The sequence below is a fragment of the Heterodontus francisci genome, chromosome 18 (genome assembly GCF_036365525.1).
Source record: "Heterodontus francisci isolate sHetFra1 chromosome 18, sHetFra1.hap1, whole genome shotgun sequence".
In the NCBI taxonomy this organism is placed as follows: Eukaryota; Metazoa; Chordata; class Chondrichthyes; order Heterodontiformes; family Heterodontidae; genus Heterodontus; species Heterodontus francisci.
In genome coordinates, this window is record NC_090388.1 from 57755589 (window position 1) to 57781542 (window position 25954).

The following is a 25954-nucleotide window of genomic DNA, read 5'->3' on the forward strand; positions in this document are numbered from 1 at the left end:
GGCATTGCTTTAGGGAAAAGTTGAGACGCCTCGGATCTAGACATATCTTGTTTGCTCCATCCTTCTTCAGTACGCACGTAATTGACCTGCACCAGTCTGTGTGAGAATGCCATTGCATTCAGTGTCATCCAGCTTGCATTTCAGCTTTTCTTGTATGTGCACGCTGCACTTTCTGGGAGGGTCGATTGACGGAATTGCAGTCTGAGGTGCAGTATGGCAGTGCCTTTGAAATCTCCTATGGTGTCGAACCTATCCGGATACATTTGTTGTAAGTCCTGGACTGACCCAATGCTGGTACCCTTGGTCTCTTCTGCTATAACGGGTACCTTGGTAACCTCGTGGCTAGTCACAATGTTGAGGACATACACGCTGGTAGTCCTGCCACTGCTGGTCTGCTTGTGTCCACTAGGTAAATGATTTGTGGTTTCCATGCCAACTTGCCATAGCTGCATTGCATTGTTAGTATGCCACTGCAACGGATGGGTGGTCCACTGTATGTAGTTAACTTTGCAGTTGCCGGTTGCACCATTAGTTTCCAACGATCCCGGTACATATCCTTAAGGATTCAGACTGCTAGGATATTTGCACTAGCTCCCGTGTCAATCTCAGTCCTGAGTGTGTGTCTCCCAACTTTCTTTGAGCACATGATATTAATAGTAGCAAAAGCTACTAGTTGTTTGATTTCATCAACAGAATGTGTCAGGTTCACAATTTGAGATGCCTGCTCATCTGGCTGAGAATCGTTCCACTCTGAGTCTTCTCTCAGGTCTATTTCACTGTGGACTTCGTGTATCAGCTTGAATAGACAGTCTAAGGCTACATGTCGTAAAATTCCACATTTACTGCTCACCAATACTAAGCCCTCAAGTTTTTTGAAGATCTCTAGAAGGTTTATTAACAGCTAAAACTAATACATACAATGCAGAGCAAACTATACACAGAACCTTTGTCCAGAGTATTACAGTGCAGACTGCCTGTAGCTTATAGTCACAAGACTACATCCTAGTACTTAGCTCATTAGCATACTGAGTTCTTAAAGGGACATCACTCTTAAAGCGATAATACAACAACCTGGTCCCCCATAGATTTCAAATGTTACTTACACAGGAGCCAGAAGGGGCAGAAAATGTTCCATTGTCACAAAGACATTGAAGGAGGTGAGTGACAAATGCCATATTCTGTGTTAGGGCATTTCATGAGAATAAATAAGTCTGATCTAAATATGATTGTCGACAATCGTATATCTCCAGCCAGATGGAAAGAGCATTTAGGATTGCATCTGTGGCTGGCTTTCCGCAATGCCATAGACTGCACACATGTGGCCATATGGGCGTCTTCAACCAGCCAAGGACCTTTGTTCCTGCAGGGGTTTTCACTACATCAATGTCCAAAGTAAATAGTTGTGGCGTTCTGCATAACATTGATCAACAAAGAAGACTGGAGCTGCAGGAAGAAGAAGGCCTGCAAGACGCATCTGCTCATAGAGTCGTAGAGACTTTATGGCACAGAAGGAGGCCATTCTTCCCTTTGAGTCCATGTCAGCTCTCTGGAGAGCAATCCAGCCAGTCCTATTCACCCATTCTATCACCATTGCCCTGCACGTTTATTTCCCTCAAATGCCCTTCCAATTTCCATTTGAAATCATTGATCTTGGCCTTGACAATATTCCGGCAATAGTACTGAAGACCTGTGCACTTTGCTCTGTAGAACTTGCCGCGCCCCTAGCCAAGCTGTTCCAGTACAGCTACAACACTGGCATCTACCCTGCAATGTGGAAAATTGCCCAGGTATGTCCTGTACACAAAAAGCAGGACAAGTCCACCCGGCCAATTACCGCCCCATCAGCCTACTCTCAATCATCAGTAAAGTGATGGAAGGTGTCATCAACAGTGACATCAAGCGGCACTTGCTTAGCAATAACCTGCTCAGTGACGCTCAGTTTGGGTTCCGTCAGGGCCACTCATCTCCTGACCTCATTACAGCCTTGGTTCAAACATGGACAAAAGAGCTGAACTCAAGAGGTGAGGTGAGAGTGACTGTCCTTGACATCAAGGCAGCATTTGACCGAGTATGGCATCAAGGAGCCCTGGCAAAACTGAGGTCAATGGGAATTGGGGGAAACCCCTCTGCTGGCTGGAGTCATACCTAGCGCAAAGGAAGATGGTTGTGGTTGTTGGAGGTCAATCATCTGAGCTCCAGGACATCACTGCAGGAGTTCCTCAGGGTAGTGTCCTTGGCCCAACCATCTTCAGCTGCTTCATCAATGACCTTCCTTCAATCATAAGGTCAGAAGTGGGGATATTCGCTGATGATTGCACAATGTTCAGCACCATTCGTGACTCCCCAGATACTGAAGCAGTCCGTGTAGAAATGCAGCAAGACCTGGACAATATCCAGGCTTGGGCTGATAAGTGACAAGTAACATTCGCGCCACACAAGTGCCAGGCAATGACCATCTCCAACAAGAGAAAATCTAACCATCTCTCCTTGACATTCAATGGCATTACCATCGCTGAATCCCCCACTATCAACATCCTAGGGGCTACCATTGACCAGAAACTGAACTGGAGTAGCCATATAAATACCGTGGCTACAAGAGCAGGTCAGAGGCTAGGAATCCTGTGGCGAGTAACTCACCTCCTGACTCCCCAAAGCCTGTCCACCATTTACAAGGCACAAGTCAGCAGTGTGATGGAATACTCTCCAGTTGCCTGGATGGGTGCAGCTCCAACAACACTCAAGAAGCTCAACACCATCCAGGACAAAGCAGCCCGCTTGATTGGCACCCCATCTACAAACATTCACTCCCTCCACCACCGACGCACAATGGCAGCAGTGTGTACCATCTACAAGACGCACTGCAGCAATGCACCAAGGCTCCTTCGACAGCACCTTCCAAACCCACGACCTCTACTAACAAGAAGGACAAGGGCAGCAAATACATGGGAAAACCACCACCTACAAGTTCCCCTCCAAGTCACACACCATCCTGATTTGGAACTATATCGCCGTTCCTTCACTGTCGCTGGGTCAAAATCCTGGAACTCCCTTCCCTGCAGCACTGTGGGTATACCTACCCCAAATGGACTGCAGCGGTTCAAGAAGGCAGCTCACCACCACCTTCTCAAGGGCAATTAGGGATGGGCAATAAATGCTGACCTGCCCAGTGACGCCCACAGCCCATGAATGAATAAAAAAAAATCTTCTCTGCTTCCACCACCTCGTAGGTGGTGAGTTCCAGGTCATTACCAATCGCTGCATAAAAAAAGTTATTTCTCATATCCCCCTGTATCTGTGGCAAAAACCTTTAATCTGTGTCCCAGAGTCTTTGTACCATCAACTAATAGGAACAGCTTTTTTTTTGTCTACTTTATCTAAACCTGTCATAATCTTGAACACCTCGATCAAATCTCCCATCAATTTCTTTTGCTCCAGGAAAACAACCTCAGCTTCTCCATCCTAACCTCGTAGCTAAAATCCCTCATCCCTGGAACCATTCTGGTAAATCTTCTCTGCACCCTCTCAAGGACCCTCACATCCTTCCTGAAGTGTGGTGACCAGAACTGGATGCAATACTCTAGTTGTGGCCTAACTGCAGCTTTATAAAGGTTCAGCATAACTTCCCTGCTTTTATACTCAATTCCTCTATTTATGAAGCCAAAGCTCCCATATGCTTTGCTAACCACTCTCTCAATATGTCTGACCACCTTCAAAGATCTATGCACGTGAACCCCCAGGTCCCTCTGTTCCTGCACACTCTTTAGAACTGTGCCATAAGTATATATTGCCTCTCCCTATCCCTTCTGCCAAAATGCATCACTTCACCTTTCATTAGGAAAATGCTAAAATCCATTATTAAGGAAGTAGGAGCAGGACATTTAGAAAATCGTAATACAATCAGGCAGAGTCAACATGTTTTTATGAAAGGAAAATTGTGTTTGACAAATTTATTAGAGTTCTATGAGGATGCAACAAGCCGGGTGGATAAAGGAGAATCAGTAGATGTAGTGTATTTGGATTTCCAAAAGGCATTCGGTAAGGTGCCACATAAAAGGTTACTACGCAAGAAAGAGCTCATGGAGTTGGGGGTAGTATCTTAGGATAGATAGAGGATTGACTGACTAACAGGAAACAGAGTCAGGATAAATGGGGCATTTTCAGATAAGCAATCTGTAACTAATGGAGTGCCACAGGGATCAGTGCTGGGGCCTTAACTATTTACAATCTATTTTAATGTCTTGCATGAAGGGACCAAGTGTATTGTAGCCAAATTTGCTGATGATACAGAGATAGGTAGGAAAGTAAGTTTTGAGGAGGACACAAAGAGTCTTCAAAGAGATATAGATAGGTTAAATGAGTGGGCAAAAATTTGGCAGATGGAGTATAGGGCTGGATTGTACTGATTCCCCCCCACCCCGACATCTGGGGTTGTGGGGCCCAGGAAATGCCTCCAGGAGAGGCTCGCTATGGACCTTGACGCCGGGAAGGCCTGGCCCAATATTACCGGTGGCGGCGAGGCCTCATGGCAGCCCCATCGCTGCTCGGCGATGGGAGCTCCATTTAAATATTTAAATTAATTTAAATAAATGAATTAATTATCATTATGCACTCGCAGTTGCTCCTGGTGCATCTTTGTGCCGGTGGCCTTTGGATCCCCATCTAGGCAAACAAGGCAGAACACTGGTGGGGAGGGGGGAGCAGGTAAGTTTCTCAGTGTTGGGGACGGGTGGGGGAGCGAGGTCAAAGTCATATCATTGGTATAGGGGATGGGGGGACGGGTTATAGTGTAAAGTTTATGCACTTTGGTGTTGGTGGAAGGTCAGGTGGACAAGGCTTTGGTGGGGGGAGAGGGCAAGTAATTCTATGCTTATTGGGGGGATGGGAGGGGGCAAGATAAATGTATTTAATTTTTTTAAATCAATGTTTCTTTAAATATTTAAATTGAATGGCAGGTCTTGAAGCCCTTTAAAAATGGTGTCAGCTCCTGTACAAAGGCAGCTAACGCCATTGCCGGAGATGGACAGCCCGCCCCCTCCATGTCATCGGCTATTTAAATGAGCTGCCATGCTTAATATTGCGGCAGATCCACGCCATTGTTTTCGCCCGCTGCTGATTTCGGCGGCGGGACTATAAATTTCATCCCATAATGTGGGAAAATGTGAGGTTGTGCACTTTGGAAGGAAGAATAGAAAAGAAGAGTATTATTTACATGGAAAGAGATTGCACAATGTGGTGGTACTGAGGGATCTGGGTGTCCTTGTGTATGAATCACAAAAGTTAACATGCAGGTACAGCAAATAAATAGTCTGTTGGCCTTTATTGCCAGGGGGATAGACTATAAAAGTGGGGAAGTCTTGCTAATCATTGGAGCTGTGAGCTGACAAGTCCCCAAGTCCTGATGGACTTCATGCTAGGGTCTTAAAAGAAATGGGGAGTGAGATAATTGATGTATTGGTTTTAATTTTCCAAAATTTCCTAGATTAGGGGAAGGTTCCATAAGATTGGAAAATAGCAAATGTAACTCCCTTATTCAAAAAGGTAGGGAGACACTGTCTTAGGGAAAATGTTAGAAGCTATTATTAAAGACGTTATAGCAGGGCACTTAGAAAAATTCAAGGTAATCGGGAAGAGTCAACATGGTTTTGTGAAAGAGAAATCATATTTAACCAATTTATTGGAGTTCTTTGAAGAATTAACGTGCTGTGGATAAAGGGGAACCAGTGGATGTATTGTACTTAGATTTCCAGAAGGCATTTGATAGGGTGCCACATCAAAGGTTATTGCAGAAAATAAAAGCTCATGATGTAGGGGGTAACATATTGGAATGGATAGAAGATTGGCTAGCTAACAGGAAGCAGAGAGTAGGCATAAATGGGTCATTTTCTGGTTGGCAAGATGTAATGAGTAGTATGCCGCAGGGATCAGTGCTGGGGCCTCAACTTTTTATGATTTATATAAGTGACTTGGATGAAGGGACCAAAGGTATGGTTGCTAAATTTGCTGATGACACAAAGATAGGTAGGAAAGTAAGTTGTGAAGAGGACATAAGGAGAGTACAAAGGGATATAGATAGGTTAAGCGCATGGGGAAAGATCTGGCAAATGGAGTATAATGTGGGAAAATGTGAAATTGTCCATTTTGGCAGGAAGAATAAAAAAGAAGCATATTATCGAAATGGTGAGAGATTGCAGAGCTCTGAGATGCAGAGGGATCTGAGTGTCCTAGTGCATGAATCGCATAAGGTTAGTATCCAGGTTCAGCAACTAATTAGGAAAGCTAAGAAAATGTTATCATTTATTGCGAGGGGAATTGAGTACAAAAGTATAACATCAGTTATACAGAGCATTGGTGAGACCAAATCTGTGTACAGTACTGATCTCCTTATTTAAGGAAGGTTGTAAATGCGTTGGAAGCAGTTCAGAGAATATTTACTAGATTAATACCTGGGATGGGTGTGCTGTCTTATGAGGAAAGGTTGGACAGGCTACGCTTGTATCAACTGGAGTTTAGGAGAGTAAGAGGCGACTTGATTGAAACATATAAGATCCTGAGGGGTCTTGACAGGGTGGATGTGGAAAGGATGTGGGAGAATCTAGAACTAGGGGTCACTATTTAAAAATAAGGGGTTGCCCATTTAAGACCGAGATGAGGAGAAATTTTTTCTCTCAAAGGGTTGAGAGTCTTTGGAACTCTTTTCCTCAAAAGGCAGTGGAAGTAGAGTCTTTAAATATTTTTAAAGCAGAGATAGATAGATTCTTGGTAAGCAAGGGGATGAAAGGTTATCAGGGGTGGGCAGGAATGTGGAGTTGAGGTTACAATCAGATCAGCCATGATCTTATTGAATGGTGGAGCAGGCTCGAGGGGCCGAGTGGCCTAGTTCTGCTCCTAGTTTGTATGTTTGTATATATGTTCTCTACAAATGTACAGGGCATTGGTGAGACCACACCTGGAGTACTGTGTACAGTTTTGATCTCCTTACTTGCATTGGAAGCAGTTCAGAGAATGTTCACAAGTCTGCATCCTAAGTTGAAGGAGTTGTCTTATGAAGAAGCGTTGAGCAGGTTGGACCTATACTCATTGGAGTTTAGAAGAATGAGAGGTGATCTTATTGAAACATGTAAGATTCTAAGGGGGCTTGAGAGGGTAGAGGCTGAGAAGATGTTTCCACTCATGGAGGAATCTAGAATTAAGAGGCACAGTTTCAAAATAAGGTTTTCCCCACTTACGACAGAGATGAGAAGGAATTTCTTCTCTCAGAGGGTTGATAAACTTTGGAATTCTCTTCCCCAGTGAGCAGTGGAGGCTGGGTCATTGAATATGTTCAAGGCTGAGTTAGACAGATGTTTGATCAACAAGGGAGTCGAGAGTTACGGGGTGTGGGGTGGGTTGGAGTGTTGGGGGGGGGGTGGGGGGGGGGGGTGGCCAGCAGGAAAGTGGAGTTAAGGTCGCCATCAGATCAGCAATGCTCATATTGAATTGCAGAGCAGGTTCAAGGGGCCAAATGGCCTGCTCTTGCCCCTATTTCTTATGATCTTATGATCTCATACTTCTCTGTATAAATTCCATCTGTTGCTTGCCTGTCCATTCTGCTAGCCTATCTAATCCTGTTGCAGTCAATTGGTATTATCCTCACTGTTTGCCACACCTCCAAGTTTGGTATCATCGACAAAGTTTGAAATTTTACTCTGTATTTCAATATCCAAGTCTTTATATATGCCAAAGAAAAAGTGGTCCTAGCACTGACCCTTGGGGAAAACCACTGCTTACTCCAGTCTGAAAAACAAACCATTTACCATGACTCGCTGTTTACTGTCCTTAAGCCAATTTTTTTAACCAAGCTAACACTGATCCTCCTAATCCATGGGTCTCAATTTTGTTAACCAGCCTTTTATGTGGCACTTTGTCAAATGCCTTCTTAAAATCCATACAGACAACATCCATTGCTTTCCCTTCACCAACCTTCTCTGTTACTTCATCAAAAAATTCCATTAGCTTAGTCAAATACTAAGGTCTACCTTTTACAAATCCGTGCTGGCTCTCCTTAATTAATGCAAACCTCAAACTTCAAACCTGATGAGGAAGAGGATAATGTGGAGAGAAATGGTGGGCATGATGCACGACATGCGAAGCATCTTGTAGCTCGAGATGCAAGGGATACTCTCAAAGCGCAGTGCTTCACCTAGAAATCTCGTACTTCCAATCCTCTTATGTGACCAGAACACCTTGCATTAACAGTCCTGAAACTTTTACTCCTTTGCTTTGCAATCCTCCAAATTGTTACCTTGAAAACATTGAACCAACTTCCACTTTTATGACATAATGGCAATGCAGACACAGAAATTACCTTGAAAGCTGAGAGCACACAAAAATAACTGAAACACAACAGAAATCATATATTTACAAATCAAGTGGTGCAATACCCAAATGTGATCCCTAAGTGCTCTTTTTAGCTGATGGCTTCCTAGCTCTACCACTTCTATGAGTTGCTAACCCCTAGCCTGAGCAGGGATGGTAGTAGGCTGCTGTGTTTTCCATTCAGACTCCTAGGATGCTTGCAGCTGCTGGAGTGCTGTGACCCATGAGGGCCCTGCTACTGACTATTGCTCCTGTACTTCTGCCAGGGCAGTCTAGGGCAGCTGGAGTTGAGGCACCATGTCATTTATTGGTTGAGGGGTTTGCAGTGGATGAGACGTGTAGACATCCTGCCAATGGTCTGCACATACTGTGCCTGTTCTGCCTGCCAAGCTCCCTCTCTTGCCAGAGTCACATCAGTGCTGCTCGTCTTAACCCCCAAACAGTTTTTACAGTGAGCATAGCAAAACACCATGTCTGGCAAAAGTATTCCGTTGGTTACAAAAGTATCATTCTAAGGAGCGAAGTCTGCTCCAAACCAACATTTCAACTGTAATCTTTGATTCATGAAAGCATATTTTAATACAAGTGAAGCTGCTAGCAACCTATATGTGATGTTTGTCCTTTGTATGTTCTTTGAATGTTAAATTGTTGAGGATGTCTGGAAGTAAATGCTTTCATCAATCGACCATTTAGATTTCTTGTCTGTTGAAGGCAATTTATTACAAAAGTATTCTTGATATACACCGCAAAGAATGACTCGTCTGTGTTTTGCATTTGCCAGTATTAAAATGTCAAAAGGCACTGAAGAATGTTTTGCCAATCTAGTTTTCATTTTCTAGCAGTTTCACACACATTTGGCAGGTGTAGTGTTTTGTAATCCATGCTGTCATCATGTCCTTGTTTTGGTTGAAGCACACTCAACCTTGTAAATACAGAATGTTTTTAGGCCAGCATGTTAAAATACCAAAGAATAGCAATTCGTTTGGCAATGCTGTCAGTAATTTAATTCACTGAAAATGTTTTCTTTTCCTGTCAGTGAAATTAAAAACTATATTACATGGTCCAATCTGCTCTAATGGTTTTATGTCGTCCCTTCTAATAGCTCAATGGACAAATGAACCAGTTGCTGTGCTACTGAGCTTTAGAGATAAGGAGATTTCCAGGTACAATCCTTGGTCTGCACTGAGCTAGCTGATTGCAGCTTGGACAGCAGTTGAGGGAATACTGCAATACTACAAGGTTACTATTCCTACCCATAATCTTATGACCCTTGCTGAAAAATCACATGGGTGTGTGCATACAGGAATGTTGGATAAAAATTGGTTGATCTCAGCTATAATTACGTCCACTGTTTAATCTTGTGTTGACACTCGTTGACCAGGCTTAAGTATAAAGAAGAGCCACTTGTGTGAGATACCATGGTTTGTGGATTCATAGTCCAGTATAGATCAGCACTTTCAGGAGAAGTGAATATTGGGGGTGTGGAAGTTGTTGTAGTTAAAAAAACAAACTTTGTAAGGTTCCCCCAGTGACTCAGAAAAGTAGCACTCAGAGTAGAACTGAGCTGTACAGACTAGGATGTTTCCCAGTCTGTGTTGATTTAGCAGGCCTAAGTATCACAGTTTTACAATAATGAGTGTAAAGGAAGAGTTGATCAGCATGCATCTTTCAGGGTGAAAGTGTGCACGGAGATGTGAGCCAGAACTTTCAACTTCAGTGGGAGCAAAAAATGGGCGCTATCAGATTGGCCACCCTCATTGACCCAGTTTACACCCTTTGCATAATGGGCAGGAGATTCCATATCACCTATTTTATGGCCTTGGCAAAGTTGAAAGGTCCACTTATAGGCTGTGGAATCTGTGGGTCTTCTGATACATGCCTGTCATTTTGGACAGGAGTGTAGTGGAAAACCTGCGAATGAATCCAGATGCACAGGGTCCTGGTTTCCGGTGCCAGTTTCTGTTGTGTCTTGTTTGGGCTGGAATATTCTAGAATTTCCTGGTCACCTTAAAAGTGGTGAAACTTCTGCTTGCCCCTGACAAGGCTAATAATGTTACTGATCCCTATGCCAGAGTTCCTGCTTCCCCAGCTCATTCAGCTCCCAGCATGGAGCTGGAGGCCAGTATACCAAGTAACATGGGCATACCAGCTTCCAGATGGGCATTAGTGGGCCCTACCTGGGAGATGCCTGGAAAAACTACATATTTAAAAAAATGGATTCTCCCTTGCACTAGGGCACTATGGAATTTTGAGCTGGGGCTCAGCAACAATCCTCCACCTCCACATCCCTCCAACATGGTGGACTGCACTGGATTTCCTAGCCAAAAATACACATGCAGTGGCACAGGTTGCCCCCTCAGTGAAGTACAAGTTAGGTTCCCTCCCAATGATCTAACAAACTCCATTGGAGTCAGTGCTCAATGGCACCAGCAGGCCAGAAAATCTGATCCCTGTATAACTGATTCTTGAACAAGAGATAGTCAACGGTTATGGGGAACAGGCAGGAAAGTGAAGTTGAGGCCAAGATCAGACCAGCCATGTTCTTATTATAGCAGTCCATAGGGCCTTACGACCTCTTATGATCTGATGTTACAAGAACTACATCTCAGTTATTTATGTTACTGTAACATATTTTTGGACTTTATTTTTGATAGAACAGGCTGATTTGTGTGCTTCTAAATATATTAAATAATTATGCCATTGATTCTGTTTCAATTTGGGCCCTCTTTGACCCTTTGGCATTGTCGAATACTAATTCTCTCTTTCAAGGATTTTACAGCTGCTCCTGTGAACAGACTACTCTCCCATGAGTCAAAACTGTACATTTATGTAATAAAAACAGAAAGTGCTGGTTCTGATGAAGGGTCACCAAACTGAAACGTTAACTCTGCTTCTCTCTCCACTGATGCTGCCGGACATGCTGAGTATTTCCAGCACTTTCTGTTTTTATTTCAGATTTCCAGCATCTGCAGTAATTTGCTTTTATTTTGTTGTACATTTATGTAGTTTGCCTTTTTAGATGATGTGTGACCTTTCCTTTTTGGCCTCCTTGTCTCTCGAGACAATGAGTAAGCGCCTAGAGGTGGTCAGTGGTTTTTGGAGCAGCGCCTGGAGTGGCTATAAAGGCCAATTCTAGAGTGACAGACTCTTCTACAGGCGCTGTAGGTAAAGTTGGTTGTTGGGGCTGTTACACAGTTGGCTCGCTCCTGACACTGCTGTCTCTTTTCCTGCCAACTGCTGAGTCTCTTCAATTCGCCTCTCTTGAGTCCTGCCTTTATAGCTGTCTGCCAGCTCTGGTGATCGCTGGCAACTGGCTCCTACGACTTGTGGTCAATGTGGTGTGTGACCAGGACCTAACAATTGCCCCAAATGTAATTATCTGTGCACTGGACCTTACGTTAACTCATACAATGTTTTCAATCCGCTCACAATGGGAGACTATCAAAATACGGACCGATGCTTTGAAATGAATAAGTGTATATTTACAAATTAACAAAACATTAAAACTGGGATGAGGCAATATTAACATAACACAATGATCAATCATAAAGACACTTTGCAAAGCTCATAATTAATTATTAATTCACTAGGCTGATTCCTGGGATGAAGGGGTTGTTTTATGAGGAAAGGTTGAGCAGGTTGGGCCTATACACGTTGGAGTTTAGAAGATTGAGAGGTGATCATATTGAAACATAAGATTCTGAAGAGGCTTGACAGGGTAGATGCTGAGAGGATGTTTCCCCTCTTGGGAAATCTAGAACTAGGGGGCACTGTTTCAAAATAAGGGGTCTCCCTTTTAAGATGGTGATGAGGAGGAATTTCTTCTCAAAGGGTCGTTAATCTTTGGAATTCTCTTCCTCAGAGAGCAGTGGAGGCTGGGCCATTGAATATATTCAAAGTTGAGTTAGACAGATTTTTAATCGACAACAGAGTCAAGGGTTATGCGGGCAGGCAGGAAAGTGGAGTTAAGGCCACAATCAGATCTTATTGAATGGTAGATCAGGTTCAAGGGACCGAATGGTCTACTCCTGCTTCTAGTTCTTATGTTCTTTTGAACATTCTGATGAATAAGTAAGGTAAATGGTCATAAAATAAAAACAAAAAGTGCTGGAAATACTCAGCAGGTCTGGCAGCATCTGTGGAGAGAGAAGCAAAGTTAACGTTTCAGGCCTGTGACCTTTCATCAGAACTGGCAAAGGTAGAAAAGAATTAGATTTTAAGCAAGTGAAGGGGAGGGGAGTCTCTCTGGACTAATGCTTTGTCTTTCACCACAAGCATTAACACATGCTTTGCCTTTGTCCCAGGACAGCTTTGTTATTTAATCTCTCCTGCCCTTTCCCTATCAAACACCTTCCCCTTTGTTCTCTCTCCCACCCCCTGCCCTTTCACTTGCTTAAAACTTTGCCAGTTCTGATGAAAGGTCACAGACCTGAAACGTTAACTTTGTTTCTCTCTCCACAGATGCTGCCAGACCTGCTGAGTATTTCCAGCACTTTTTGTTTTTATTTCAGATTTCCAGCACCTGCGGTATTTTGCTTTTATTAAGGTAAATGGTGTATAAGCTGGGGGTGTTGGCCGCTTCAAGGACTTCTGTGTTGGAGATATAGTCCTGCCACCTGATGCCAAGTATTCTCCGAAGGCAGCGAAGATGGAATGAATTGAGACGTTGCTCTTGGCTTGGCCATGTGAGCCGCATGGAAGATGGCAGGATCCCCAAAGACACATTGTACAGCGAGCTCGCCACTGGTATCAGACCCACCGGCCGTCCATGTCTCCGTTATAAAGACGTCTGCAAACGCGACATGAAATCGTGTGACATTGATCACAAGTCGTGGGAGTCAGTTGCCAGCATTCGCCAGAGCTGGCGGGCAGCCATAAAGACAGGGCTAAATTGTGGCGAGTCAAAGAGACTTAGTAGTTGGCAGGAAAAAAGACAGAGGCGCAAGGGGAGAGCCAACTGTGCAACAGCCCCAACAAACAAATTTCTCTGCAGCACCTGTGGAAGAGCCTGTCACTCCAGAATTGGCCTTTATAGCCACTCCAGGCGCTGCTTCACAAACCACTGACCACCTCCAGGCGCGTATCCATTGTCTCTCGAGATAAGGAGGCCCAAAAGAAAAAAAAAGAAAGAAGGTAAATGGTCAAATCTTCTGTGTAAAATTGCCACAAAAAATATTGATCACAAAGCCTCTCTTTTCTTCAATCTCCTGTGTAATGCTTTGTTGGTGACCATTCTTCCCTGGTTAGGATTCTGAGTTGAATTCAATTTACTTGCAAAGGACAAATTTGTATTAAAAACCTCCATTAATGTTAGACTTCCCATCATTGTTTGGCAGCATTCATAAACACAATTAACAATTCATTGAAATGTGTTGACCTTACATCCAGGACATTATTCACAATGTGCAGGGAAATGCTATTTGACATGAGACAAAGAATTTTTACAGATCTTCAATAGATTACAATTAATGTAAGTAGATTTTCAAACTGAAGACTAAGGCATAACTGGTCTGATCAAATGCTATTTTCTGTCATGAAAGTTTCCCACATTAACACTTCAACATATATTATCAAATGTATCATACCTTTACACCTGGAGCAATAGGAATCTCATCACACCACTATTCAATAAACATAGCTGTTGACACTACGAGACATCAATGAGTGTTTCTAATCAATGCTGTGGTTCCCAAACAGGAATACCAGCCAGGCTGGTGCCAGATTGCATTTTGGATTTAAAAAAGGATAACGTTTTACTTTTGTTATTTTAGATTTTTAAAAAAGGGCATTTTTAAAATTAATTGTCACACCTTGTGCATGATCTATGTCCATCTCCTTTTGCAGTTTTGTTATTCATTAGTGAAAGCATGTGATAGCATGTGTTATTATGGATGATGGGTCAACAACGCACTGTACAATTTCTGTTGCTTCTCATTCTTAGTGGCTTGGCATTTGTGTCCATCCTAAAGGTGACTGAGAGAGTGACGAGCATCATTGTTTACATTTTGTGCTTTCCTTGGCCTGGTTGCAGCATAGTCGAAATGTGGAACACTATAGGCTGGTAATAAAATATTGCTAACACAAATATGGCTAGGAAAAAAAGTAACCACTGCTGCACTTTCTAAGACAGAGCACCATTCTGTTGATGTAGCTGATTGATTCTTCTTTTCTTATAGTGACGATGCAGAGCTCGATCGATGCCTGCTGTTCCAATGGATTTGAGTGGGCCTCTGAGAAAGAGGAGTGTGCTTCTCTGCCCTATACACTAGAAGAACCACTTTGCAGGTATATTTTCAAACATCCTGAAATCTGTTTTTAAGCAAATGATTTGTCATCTGTGCCCCCGTTTGAACTGCTGCTTTGATGTAAGTGTTACAATTACATACTATTATATAAAATTACATAGAATTTACAGCACAGCAACAGGCCATTTGGCCCAACTTGTCTGTGCTGGTGTTTATGCTCTACACAAGCCTTCTCCCACCCTAGCTGTGGCTCAGTTGATAGCACTCTAGCCTCTGAATCAGAAGGTTGTGGATCCAAGTCCTGCTTCAGAGAATGAGCACAAAATCAAGGTTGACACTCCATTGCAGTACTGAGGGAGTGCTGCAATTTCAGAGATGCTGTCCATCAGACAAGATGTGAAACTGTCTGCCCTTTCAAGTGAACATGAAATATCCCATTGTACCAGTGGAGAGTTTTCCCTCTGATTTCGATTGACTTCGATTTTGCCAGGGCTCCTTGATGCCATAGTCGGTCAAATGCTGCCTCGATGTCAAAGGCAGTCACTCTTACCTTCCCCTGCTAACACTCCTCCCCTCTGCCCCCCAATTCCCTTGGGGAGAGGGTGGTGTAGTAGTAATGTCACTGTGCTAGTAATGCAGAGGCCCAGGCTAATGCCATGGGGACATGGGTTCAAATCCCACCATGGCAGCTGGTGGAATTTAAATTCAACTACTTAATAAATTTGATGAATAAAAAATAAATCTGGAATTGAAATCTAGCCATGAAACTATCACTGATTTTCAGAAAACCCATCTGGTCCATGAATTTCCTTTAGGGAAGGAAATCTGTCATCCTTACCTGGTCTGACTCCAGACCGACAGCAATGTGGTTGACTCTTAACTGCCCTCTGAAATGGCATAGGAAGCCATTCAGTTGTATCAAACAGCTACCTTTTGCAGGCAGACCTGTAGCTTCAGAGTATGGGGAGAGCAGCATTGCCTGTGGCTGTCAAGGTGACTGTGGCCATGAAATTCTTTTTGTCAGGCTCCTTCCAGGCTGATTGGGGGACCTCTGGTTGTAGTCATACCAAGCACAAAGGAAGATGATTGTGGTTGTTGGAGATCAATCATCTCAGCCCCAGGACATCACTGCAGGGTAGTGTCCTAGGCCCAACCATCTTCAGCTGCTTCATCAATGACTTTCCTTCAATCATAAGGTCAGAACTGGGGATGTTCACTGATGATTGCATAATGTTCAGCACCATTCGCGACCCCTCAGGTACTGTAGCAGTTTGTGTAGAAATGCAGCAAGTCCTGGACAATATCCAGGCTTGGGCTGATAGGTGGCAAGTAACATTCGCGCCACACAAGTGCCAGGCAATGACCATCTCCAACAAGAGAGAATCTAACCATCTCCCCTTGACATTCAATGGCATTACCATCGCTGAATCCCCCACTATCAACATCCTAGGGGCTACCATTGACCAGAAACTGAACTGGAGTAGCCATATAAATACCGTGGCTACAAGAGCAGGTCAGAGGCTAGGAATCCTGCGGTGAGTAACTCATCTCCTGACTCCCCAAAGCCTGTCCACCATCTACAAGGCACAAGTCAGGAGTGTGATGGAATACCTGGATGGGTGCAGCTCCAACAACACTCAAGAAGCTTGACACCATCCAGGACAAAGCAGCCCGCTTGATTGGCACCCCATCCACAAACATTCACTCCCGCCACCACCAACGCACAGTGGCAGCAGTGTGTACCATCTACAGGATGCACTTCAGCAATGCACCAAGGCTCCTTAGACATCACCTTCCAAACCTGCGACCTCTACCACCTAGAAGGACAAGGGCAGCAAATGCATGGGAACACCACCACCTGTAAGTTCCCTCCAAGTCACACACCATCCTGACTTGGAACTATATCGCCGTTCCTTCACTGTCGCTGGGTCAAAATCCTGGAACTCCATTCCTACACCACATGGACTGCAGCAGTTCAAGAAGGCAGCTCACCACCACCTTCTCAAGGGCAATTAGGGATGGGCAATAAATGATGGCCGAGCCGCCGATGCCCACATCCCATGAATGAATTTTAAAAATGCTGATGAGAGTGATGGTTCATCTGGGGAGTGCACCTGGAGCCAAGCCCATAGCACCATGGGTGGCTCAGCTGCACAGTGGGGTGGGGGGGGGGCGGGTACAGGGAAGACTGGAAGAGCCATAGTGATAGGTGATTCAATAGTCAAGGGAACAGACAGGCGTTTCTGTGGCTGCAGATGTGAATCCAGGATGGTTTGTTACCTCCCTGGTGCCAGGGTCAAGGATGTCACTGAGCGGCTGCAGAGCAGCCTGAAGGGGGAGAGTGAACAGCCAGCAGCCGTGGAATATTGGAACTAATGACATAGCTAGAAAGAGGGATGTGGTCCTGCAGTCAGAATTTAGGGAGCTAGGTAAGAAATTGGTAAGCAGGACCTCAAAAGTAGTAATCTCTGGATTACTCCCAGTGCCACGGACAAGTGAGTACAGAAATAGAAGGATAAGACAGATGAATGAGTGGCTGGAAAGAAAGCAGGAGGGAGGGCTTTAGATTCTTGGGACATTGGGACCGGCTCTGGGGGAGATGGGCCTGTACAGGCGGACAGGTTGCACCTGAACAGCCCGCACTGAGTTCCTTGCGGGAAGTTTTGCTAGTGCTGTTGGAGAGGGTTTAAACTAGTTTGGGAGGGGGATGAGGACCTGAGGATAGACTCAGTTGGGACAAAATCAGAAATGAAAATAGAAGGCAGAAAATTAATGGATGAGTCTGGAAGTCAGAGGAAACAAAGGTTAGAAAATAAAAAAAAGTTTTGCAATGCTCAAGGGTATCTGTTTCAATGCAAGGAGTATAGCAAAGCAGATGAGCTGAGGGCACAGATAGACACGTGGCAGTATGATATCATAGCTATTACAGAAACATGCTTAAAGAGGGACAGGAATGGTAGCTCAACGTTCCTGGTTACAGGATTTTCAGATGCAATAGGGAGGGGGATAAGAAAGGAGGAGGTGTGGCAATTTTGGTCAAATAAACTATTACAGCTGTGAGAAGGGCTGATATGTTGAAGGTTCATCAAATGAAGCCATATGGATTGAGCTAAAGAACAAAAAAGAGGCAATCACATTGCTGGGAGTGTACTATAGGCCCCCAAACAGTCAGAGGGACATGGAAGAGCAGGTCAGAGGCTGGGAATTCTGTGATGAGTAACTCACCTCCTGACTCCCCAAAGCCTGTCCGCCATCTACAAGGTACAAATCAGGTGTGTGATTGAATATTCTGCACTTGGCAGAATGAGGGTGGCTCCAACAAGACTCAGGAAGCTTGACACCCTCCATGACAAAGCAGCACGCTTGATTGGCATCCCATCCACCACCTTAAACATTCACTCCCTTCACCACCGATGCACAGTGGCAGCAGTGTGTACCATACACAAGATCCACTGCAGCAACCCACCAACAGTCCTTTGACAGGACCTTCCAAACCTGTGACCTCTTCCACCTGGAAGGACAAGGGCAGCACGCGTGTGGGAACACCACCATCTGCAAGTTCCCCTCCAAGCCACACACCATTCTGACTTGTAACTATATTGCTGTTCCTTCACTGTCGCTGGATCAAAATCCTGGAACTCCTTCCCTAACAGCATTGCGGGTCTCCCTGTACCAGATGGACTGCAGCGGTTCAAGAAAGCATTTCACCACCACCTTCTCAAGGACAATGAGGGATGGGCAGATGGGCAACAAATGCCAGCGATGTCCAAGTCCCATGAACGAATAAAATAAAATCTCCAACAATTCGCCATCCATTGTTGTCTAAGGGAGGTGACTAATGCACAATGCAGAGAGAGGGGAATACATTACATTGTCTCTTTCCAGAGAGAAACAGGTTTTGCCAGGATAGCAGTTTTCCCCAAGGTGCAGGATGCCATTGATTGCACACTCATTGCTTTGTAGGCGCTGCATGAGCATTCAGAGATGTACTGGAACTACCAAAGTTCTACACCCTCAATGTCCAGCTGGTCTGTAACCATACTCAGCACATCATGCTTGCTAGTTCTCTGTATCCTGGCTGCAGCCAAGATGCCTTGATTCTACGCCAACTCGTTCTTTCATACTAAACCCTGTCACCAGGTTTCTTGGAGGCACCCAAGATCACGTCGTTGGCACCAGCTGGACCTCATCGTCACAAGGCGAGCCTCTTTAATCGGCGTTCAAATCACACGCAGCTTCCACAGTGCGGACTGTGACACCGACCACTACCTGGTGTGCAGCAAGGTTAGACTCAAACCAAAGAAGCTGCACAACTCCAAACAGAAGGGCTGCCCGTGCATCAACACTAGCAGAATTTCTTATCCACAGCTGTTACATAAGTTTCTAAATTCCCTTGAAAAAGCCCTTCAAAACACTCCTACAGGGGATGCAGAGACCAAGTGAGCCCACATCAGAGACGCCAAGTATGACTCAGCTATGACCACCTATGGCAAACGTGTGAAGCAGAATGCAGACTGGTTTCAATCTAATCTTGAAGAGCTAGAACCTGTCATAGCCGCTAAGCGCATTGCACTGTTGAACTACAAGAAAGCCCCCAGCGAGTTAACATCCGTAGCACTTAAAGAAGCCAGAAGTGCTGCACAAACAACAGCCAGGCGCTGCTCAAATGACTACTGGCAACACCTATGCAGTCATATTCAGCTGGCCTCCGACACCGGAAACATCAGAGGAATGTATGATGGCATTAAGAGAGCATTTGGGCCAACCATCAGGAAGATCGTCCCTCCTCAAATCTAAATCAGGGGACACAATCACTGACCAACGCAAGCAAATGGACCGCTGGGTGGAGCACTACCAAGAACTGTACTCCAGGGAAAATGTTGTCACTGAGACCACCCTCTCTGACAGTCATGGATGAGCTGGACGTTCAGCCAACAAAATCGGAACTCAGTGATTCTATTGATTCTCTGGCCAGCGGAAAAGCCCCTGGGAAGGATGGCATTACCCCTGAAATAATCAAGAGTGCCAAGCCTGCTATACTTTCAGCACTCTATGACCTGCTTTGCCTGTGCTGGGACGAGGGAGCAGTACCACAGGACATGCACGATGCCAATATCATCACCCTCTATAAGAACAAGGGTGACCGCGGTGACTGCAACAACTACCGTGGAATCTCCCTGCTCAGCATAGTGGGAAAAGTCTTCACTCGAGTCGCTTTAAACAGGCTCCAGAAGCTGGCTGAGTGTGTCTACCCTGAGTCACAGTGTGGCTTTCGGGCAGAGAGATCCACCATTGACATGCTGTTCTCCCTTCGCCAGCCACAGGAGAAATGCCGCGAACAACAGATGCCCCTCTATGTTGCTTTCATTGATCTCACCAAAGCCTTTGACCTCGTCAGCAGACGTGGTCTCTTCAGACTACTAGTAAAGATTGGATGTCTACCAAAGCTAATAAGTGTCATCACCTCATTCCATGACAATATGAAAGGCACAATTCAGCATAGCGATGCCTCATCAGACCCCTTTCCTATCCTAAGTGGCGTGAAACAGGGCTGTGTTCTCGCACCTACGCTCTCACATGCGTTCAAGTCTTCAGAAGAAGGAATTTTCCTTCACACAAGATCAGGTGGCAGGTTGTTCAACCGTGCCCGTCTAAGAGTGAAGACCAAAGTACGGAAAGTCCTCATCAGGGAACTCCTCTTTGCTGATAATGCTGCATTAACATCTCACACTGAAGAGTGTCTGCAGAGACTCATTGACAGGATTGCGGCTGCCTGCAACGGATTTGGCCTAACCGTCGGCCTCAAGAAAACGAACAATGTGGGACAGGATGTCAGAAATGCTCCATCCATCAATATCGGTGACCACGCTCTGGAAGTGGTTCAAGAGTTCACCTACCCAGGCTCAACTATCACCAGTAACCTGTCTCTCGATGCAGAAATCAACAAGCGCATGGGAAAGGCTTCCACTGCTATATCCAGACTGGCCAAGAGAGTGTGGGAAAATGGCGCACTGACACGGAACACAAAAGTCCGAGTGGATCAAGCCTGTGTCCTCAGTACCTTGCTCGACAGCAGTGAGGCCTGGACAACGTATGCCAGCCAAGAGCGATTCATTCAATTCATTCCATCTTTGCTGCCTCCAGAGAATCCTTGGCATCAGGTGGCAGGACCATATCTCCAACACAGAAGTCCTGGAGGCGGCCAACATCCCCAGCATATACACACTACTGAGTCAGCGACGCCTGAGATGGCTTGGCCAAGTGAGCCGCATGGAATATGGCAGGATCCCCAAGGATACATTGTACAGCGAGCTCGTCACTGGTATCAGACCCACTGGCTATCCATGTCTCCGCTTTAAAGACTTCTGCAAATGCGACATGAAGTCCTGTGACATTGATCACAAGTCGTGGGAGTCAGTTGCCAGTGATCTCCAGAGCTGGCAGGCAGCCATAAAGGCGGGGCTAAAGAGTGGCGAGTCGAAGAGACTTAGCAGTTGGCAGGAAAAAAGACAGAAGCGCAAGGGGAAAGCCAACTGTGTAACAGTCCCGACAACCAATTTTATCTGCAGCACCTGTGGAAGAGTCTGTCACTCTAGAATTGGCCTTTATAGCCACTCCAGGCGCTGCTTCACAAACCACTGACCACCTCTAGGCGCTTATCCATTGTCTCTTGAGACAAGGAGGCCAAAGAAGAAGAAGACGCTTTACCATCAGCATTTAAGTCAGAGGGTGTCTACAAGGCGAAAAGGGCTGTCTGCTGATCATCTTGCTGATGACACCAGTTTTCAATCCTTGCATACGTGGGCAGCATGCATATAATAAGAGTCATGCTGCCACACAAAATGTCATCATGCAGATCATCAGATGCTTAAGCAAAGTTTCTGCTGTCTGGACCGTCATGGAGGAGCCCTGCAGTACTTTCCAGTGCATGTCTCACAATTTGTCATCCTGCACAACCTCGCCATCATGAGGGCACAGCCCTAGCTACCAGATATATGGCGAGCAGGTAAAGAGGAGGAAGAGGAAAAGGAAGGGGAAGGGGAATGGAGGAGGCAACCACACATCCCTTTTCTAGCTGGGATGTACATGATCGGCTTACCGGACTGCCGTACCAGTGAATACAAGCCCAATTACCCATTCAATAGCAGTCCTGCACCGTACCATCCCTCTGTTACTGATCATCACTGCATCCTCTTGGCCAAAATGCTGAAGTAAAAGCCCCCACAAACCAAACATTGCAAACCAACTATATCAAGCAAACCATCCAATATTCCACACAAAAATCAACTGATCATCCTTACAGCCTGTCTACTGTGTGCCTTTGCTTAGCCTAGCGCTCCTATGCAGTGTTACCCCAATGGCTGCAGCATGATTGGTGGAAGGCTGCTGACTTTCAGTGGAGGAGACGGCAGATGACCTTGCAGCCCTAGAAGGCCCGGCTTTGGACTGTACCATCTTGGCAGGGGTGGCAGCAGTCTGGATAACAGCAAGGGCACTGGTGGAGTGGCAGTGGTGGTGGGATGAATGCTCTCATCATGAGAGAGGACAGCAGGTTTGTGCTCCATGGAGCCACTGCCACTCCCTTGGGGTTTTGCCTCAGGAACCCTAGGAATCTTTTGGAGGATAGGTTGCTGGATTGCTGCGACAAACTGTAAGCCCCTTTGAGCACTGGTATCTGCAACCTTAAGGGCAGCAGTCTGAGCAGTCATGGGCAGCAAGCTGTACTTGCATACTTCAGTCTGAGCTTCCACTGTGAGACATTGCGTGCCTGTACTCGTGTTGCAATGGAATCTGAGACATCAGGAATCTGCCGCTGCATAGTGCTTGAGGCTGCAAGTGTAATTGGCCAACATTTTCACATTGGAAAGGATGGGCTTCAAGCTCTGCACAAAGTTTTTGTCAAGGTTGGTGCCCGACCCTACGCCCCCACCCCCGCTCCTTGACAGTGACCACAGGCTTTCTGGCAAGCCTACCAATGCACTAAGCATTTCTGTGTGCATACCTATCAGCCTTTTTCTGTACTCTACCACATCAGTTTCCTCATCTGAGTACTCTGCAGCAGAACTCGGGCGCAACTTTGCCCTTCACTGAGCTGGCATCTGCGCTATTCTTTCCCCCTGCCCTGGCTGTGGTATGCTTGTGCCCAGTGTCTCACCACGTGCAGATCCTGCCTCCGCGATTCCCTCTGAAGTACGTCCAGTGTTTGTATCTGAGCTGGTGGCTGCAAATGTGAGAGCGAGTGACAGTTTTTCTTCATCATCAGTCTCTTCTTCCTCTTCCACTTCTTTCTCCTGCACTGCTACCTGAACAGGGTGCAGCACTTGGGTCTCTGCAAGGAGAAAGACATAAGGCTAGGGTTGCAGTGAGGGTAGGATGGGGTAGAGGTGCATGCTTGAGACCATCTGCAGCTTGTAAATCAGGAGAGATTGTGGGATGTGGGGGAAGTGGGATGTGAGAGGGAGGATTAGGTATGAACATACCGTCATTTTCAATGGTCTCCACCCTGCCACTTGCCACAGCCTCAGTGATGGCCATTCCAATGATGGTGAGCACCATCTCATCCATCAGAGTGAGGACATGCAGCTGTCCCTGTCCCCTGCTGGTTAGTTCTTGCTACCTGTGGCTATGCACCACCTGGTCCTGAAGAGAGAGTTAAGTGTCAGTGAGTGTGGTGCAATGTGTTTGAGTGATGTGGCTGTCATGGTTGAATAGTTTGCATTGTGTGCAAGCTGTGAGATATGTGTGTGCGGTTTGGAGCAGTGCGAAGTGTTTGAGGGTGAGGTGAACCTATGATTGTGAAGTTTGAGTTCTTGTTGATGGAGATCACTGGAAAGTGAATGAAGGGAGCGTGATGAACTGAGCATTGTGTGAGGCTAGTGGTTCAGTTGTAAGGGTATGGCATTTGAAGATGCATTCACTGACCTTGACCACTCATGTGAGGTCATTGAACTTTTTTGCAGCACTGCATCCAAGCTCTTAGGGCTACACTGCTGCCATTGACAGTGACTGCTATCTTCTGCCACTGCCTTTGCAGTGTCTGGAGCTCCTCCTAGCTCCTGTGGATAGAGGACCTTTCACCTGCAGTCCACCTTCTACACCAAGGCTTTCAGCACTGTGTCAGAGAACTTTGGAGCTTCACCTGCACCATGTTGTGCCATTCTCGTGTCTTTCTCAAGTTCATTACTCAGATGACTTCCAGTACCTGCTTCAGTCAAAGTGCACCTGTCCTTTAAGAGGTGGGGCTTGCTTTAAGTAGTGCTGGCCATCTTGAACTCATGCTAGCCTCTCACGATTTTGTGCCCCTTGCTCAGGTGTGCAGCCACTCAGAAGCGCACTTCGTGCTGGCTGCATGCAGAAATCATCAAAATGAGCACGTAGCACAAAGTTGACGTGCTGCCTCCATTGGAATTAATGGGCACGGGTTAATCACTCATTGCAATCACCTTGTCCATTTTCAGGCCTTATCCAATTTTGTGGCCATTAAATTTGGACACTGTATGACAGTTATTTACTTTTTAGAATGTTAGAACTTCCAGTGACATTTTTTTGGCACTGGGGGATTTTATGCTTTCTTGTGTGTCGAGTTTGGAAGTGGGGAAAGTATTTAATCGGGCAGGTTAGTGGCGAGGGTGACCCTGCCACCTTCTCACCTCCACCCCAATTAAGTCCGTGGCGGGAAGGCCCTTGGACAGCCTTCCTGCCCTGCTGCCAACTGAGGCCCTTATGGGCAATTAATGCTCAATTAAGGGCCTCATCCTGCCGATGTCAGCATTAGCCCAGTGGCGGGTGGGCCTATTGCCCCACGGGGAGCTCACCAAGCAAACCTGTGTCGGATGCTTGCTGGGTCCATGGTGGGGGGGGCCAGGCGGGGTGGTGGTGGGGCGTTCCCTTGTTAAAAGACACTGAGGGACCCAGCATCGGGAAGGGGGCAGCCCACTGAGATCCAACCTCCTGCCCTTGATACCACCCCCTCTACAACCCCCTCCACCATGACCCCCTGCCCCGTGAAAACCATCCCACTATGATGCACCTGTGGCCTGCGTCCCTCGCTTCCGGTGGGTCCATTACCGACAACAGCCACCGTCTGCGTGGTGGCACTGCTCAGTAAAAGAGCTGTTGGTGTCTAATTAGCCGGCATCTCTCAGTGGGTGGGACTTCAGTCTCCGAGGTCCTTAATCCCAGGGAAGGCCCACTGTTGTCCACCTAAGTGCCTAATTGGCATGTAATCGGCAGGCCTTCCACAGAGGAGGGGACACGGGGCTTTTGCTGGCGCTTCATCCGGTGGCTGAGACCTACATAAAATCCTAGTTTCTGAAAACCACAATTTGTTTGTTTCTGTATGATGTGTTAATGATGCTGATGTGGTAGTGAGGGGGAGTGGGAGGAGGGGAAAGTACCATTGAGAAACACAGGAACTGCTACAAGGGTTATAATGGGGTACAAACACAAAGTCCAGCAAAAACAGGAAATAATGTGTCTTGTATGCGCTGTAAAATTAAAACAATTTGAGTTTGAAAGCTTGTGCTAAACTTTTTTCAGAAAATGGTTGTCCTTAACCCATGAGCTATTTGGCACCCTGGAGTGATGCTTTCGAGGTTTGATCTTTTGAAGTGCATTTTACTGACAGGCGCAGGCTAGAGTGCTATCTCTTATTGGAGTGATTGCTGGAGGAATTTTAAGAATGTGAGCAAAGATGTGAAAATGTCCATCCATAGAACCATAGAATCATAAAAATTTACAGCATGAAAGGAGGCCATTCAGGCCATCGTGTCTGCACTGGCCCAATCCCACTTTTCAGCTCTTGATCTGTAGCCTTGTATATATCCAAGTACTTTTTAAATGTTGTGAGGGTTTCTGCCTCTATACCCTTTTCAGGCAGTGAGTTTCAGATCCCTACCACTCTCTGGGTGAAAAAGCTTCCCCTTAAATCCCCTCTAAGTCTCTTACCCTAAATCTTTGCCCCCTGGGTATGGACCCCTCAACCAAGGGGAATAGGGCCTTCCAGTCCACTCTATCTAGACCCCTCATAATTTTCGACACTTCAGTCAGGTCTCCCCTCAGCCCTCTTTGTTCCAAAGAAAACAATCCTAGTCTATCCAATTTTTCCTCATTGCTAAAATTCTCCAGTCCTGGAAACATCCTCGTAAATCTCCTCTGTACCCTCTCAAGTGCAATCACATCTTTCCTATAGTGCTGTGACCAGAACTGCACACAGTACTCCAGCTATAGCCTAACTAGTGTTTTATACAGTTCTCGCATAATCTCCCAGCTCTTATATTCTATGCCTTGGCTAATAAAGGCAAGTTTTCCATACGCCTTCTTAACAACCTTATCTGCCTTCAGGGATCAGTGGA

General features: G+C 45.8%; 1 protein-coding gene across 4 annotated transcripts in view; it reads left to right on the forward strand.

Moving 5' to 3' along the window:
* The window catches only part of fbln1 (fibulin 1), a 215732-nt gene that overhangs the window by 15261 nt on the left and 174517 nt on the right, over positions 1-25954 (forward strand). For all 4 annotated transcript variants that reach the window (XM_068050808.1, XM_068050810.1, XM_068050807.1 and 1 more), the window contains one exon: positions 14532-14640. In XM_068050808.1, the coding sequence (XP_067906909.1) occupies positions 14532-14640 (109 nt within the window). The remainder of the gene's footprint in view (positions 1-14531; positions 14641-25954) is intronic.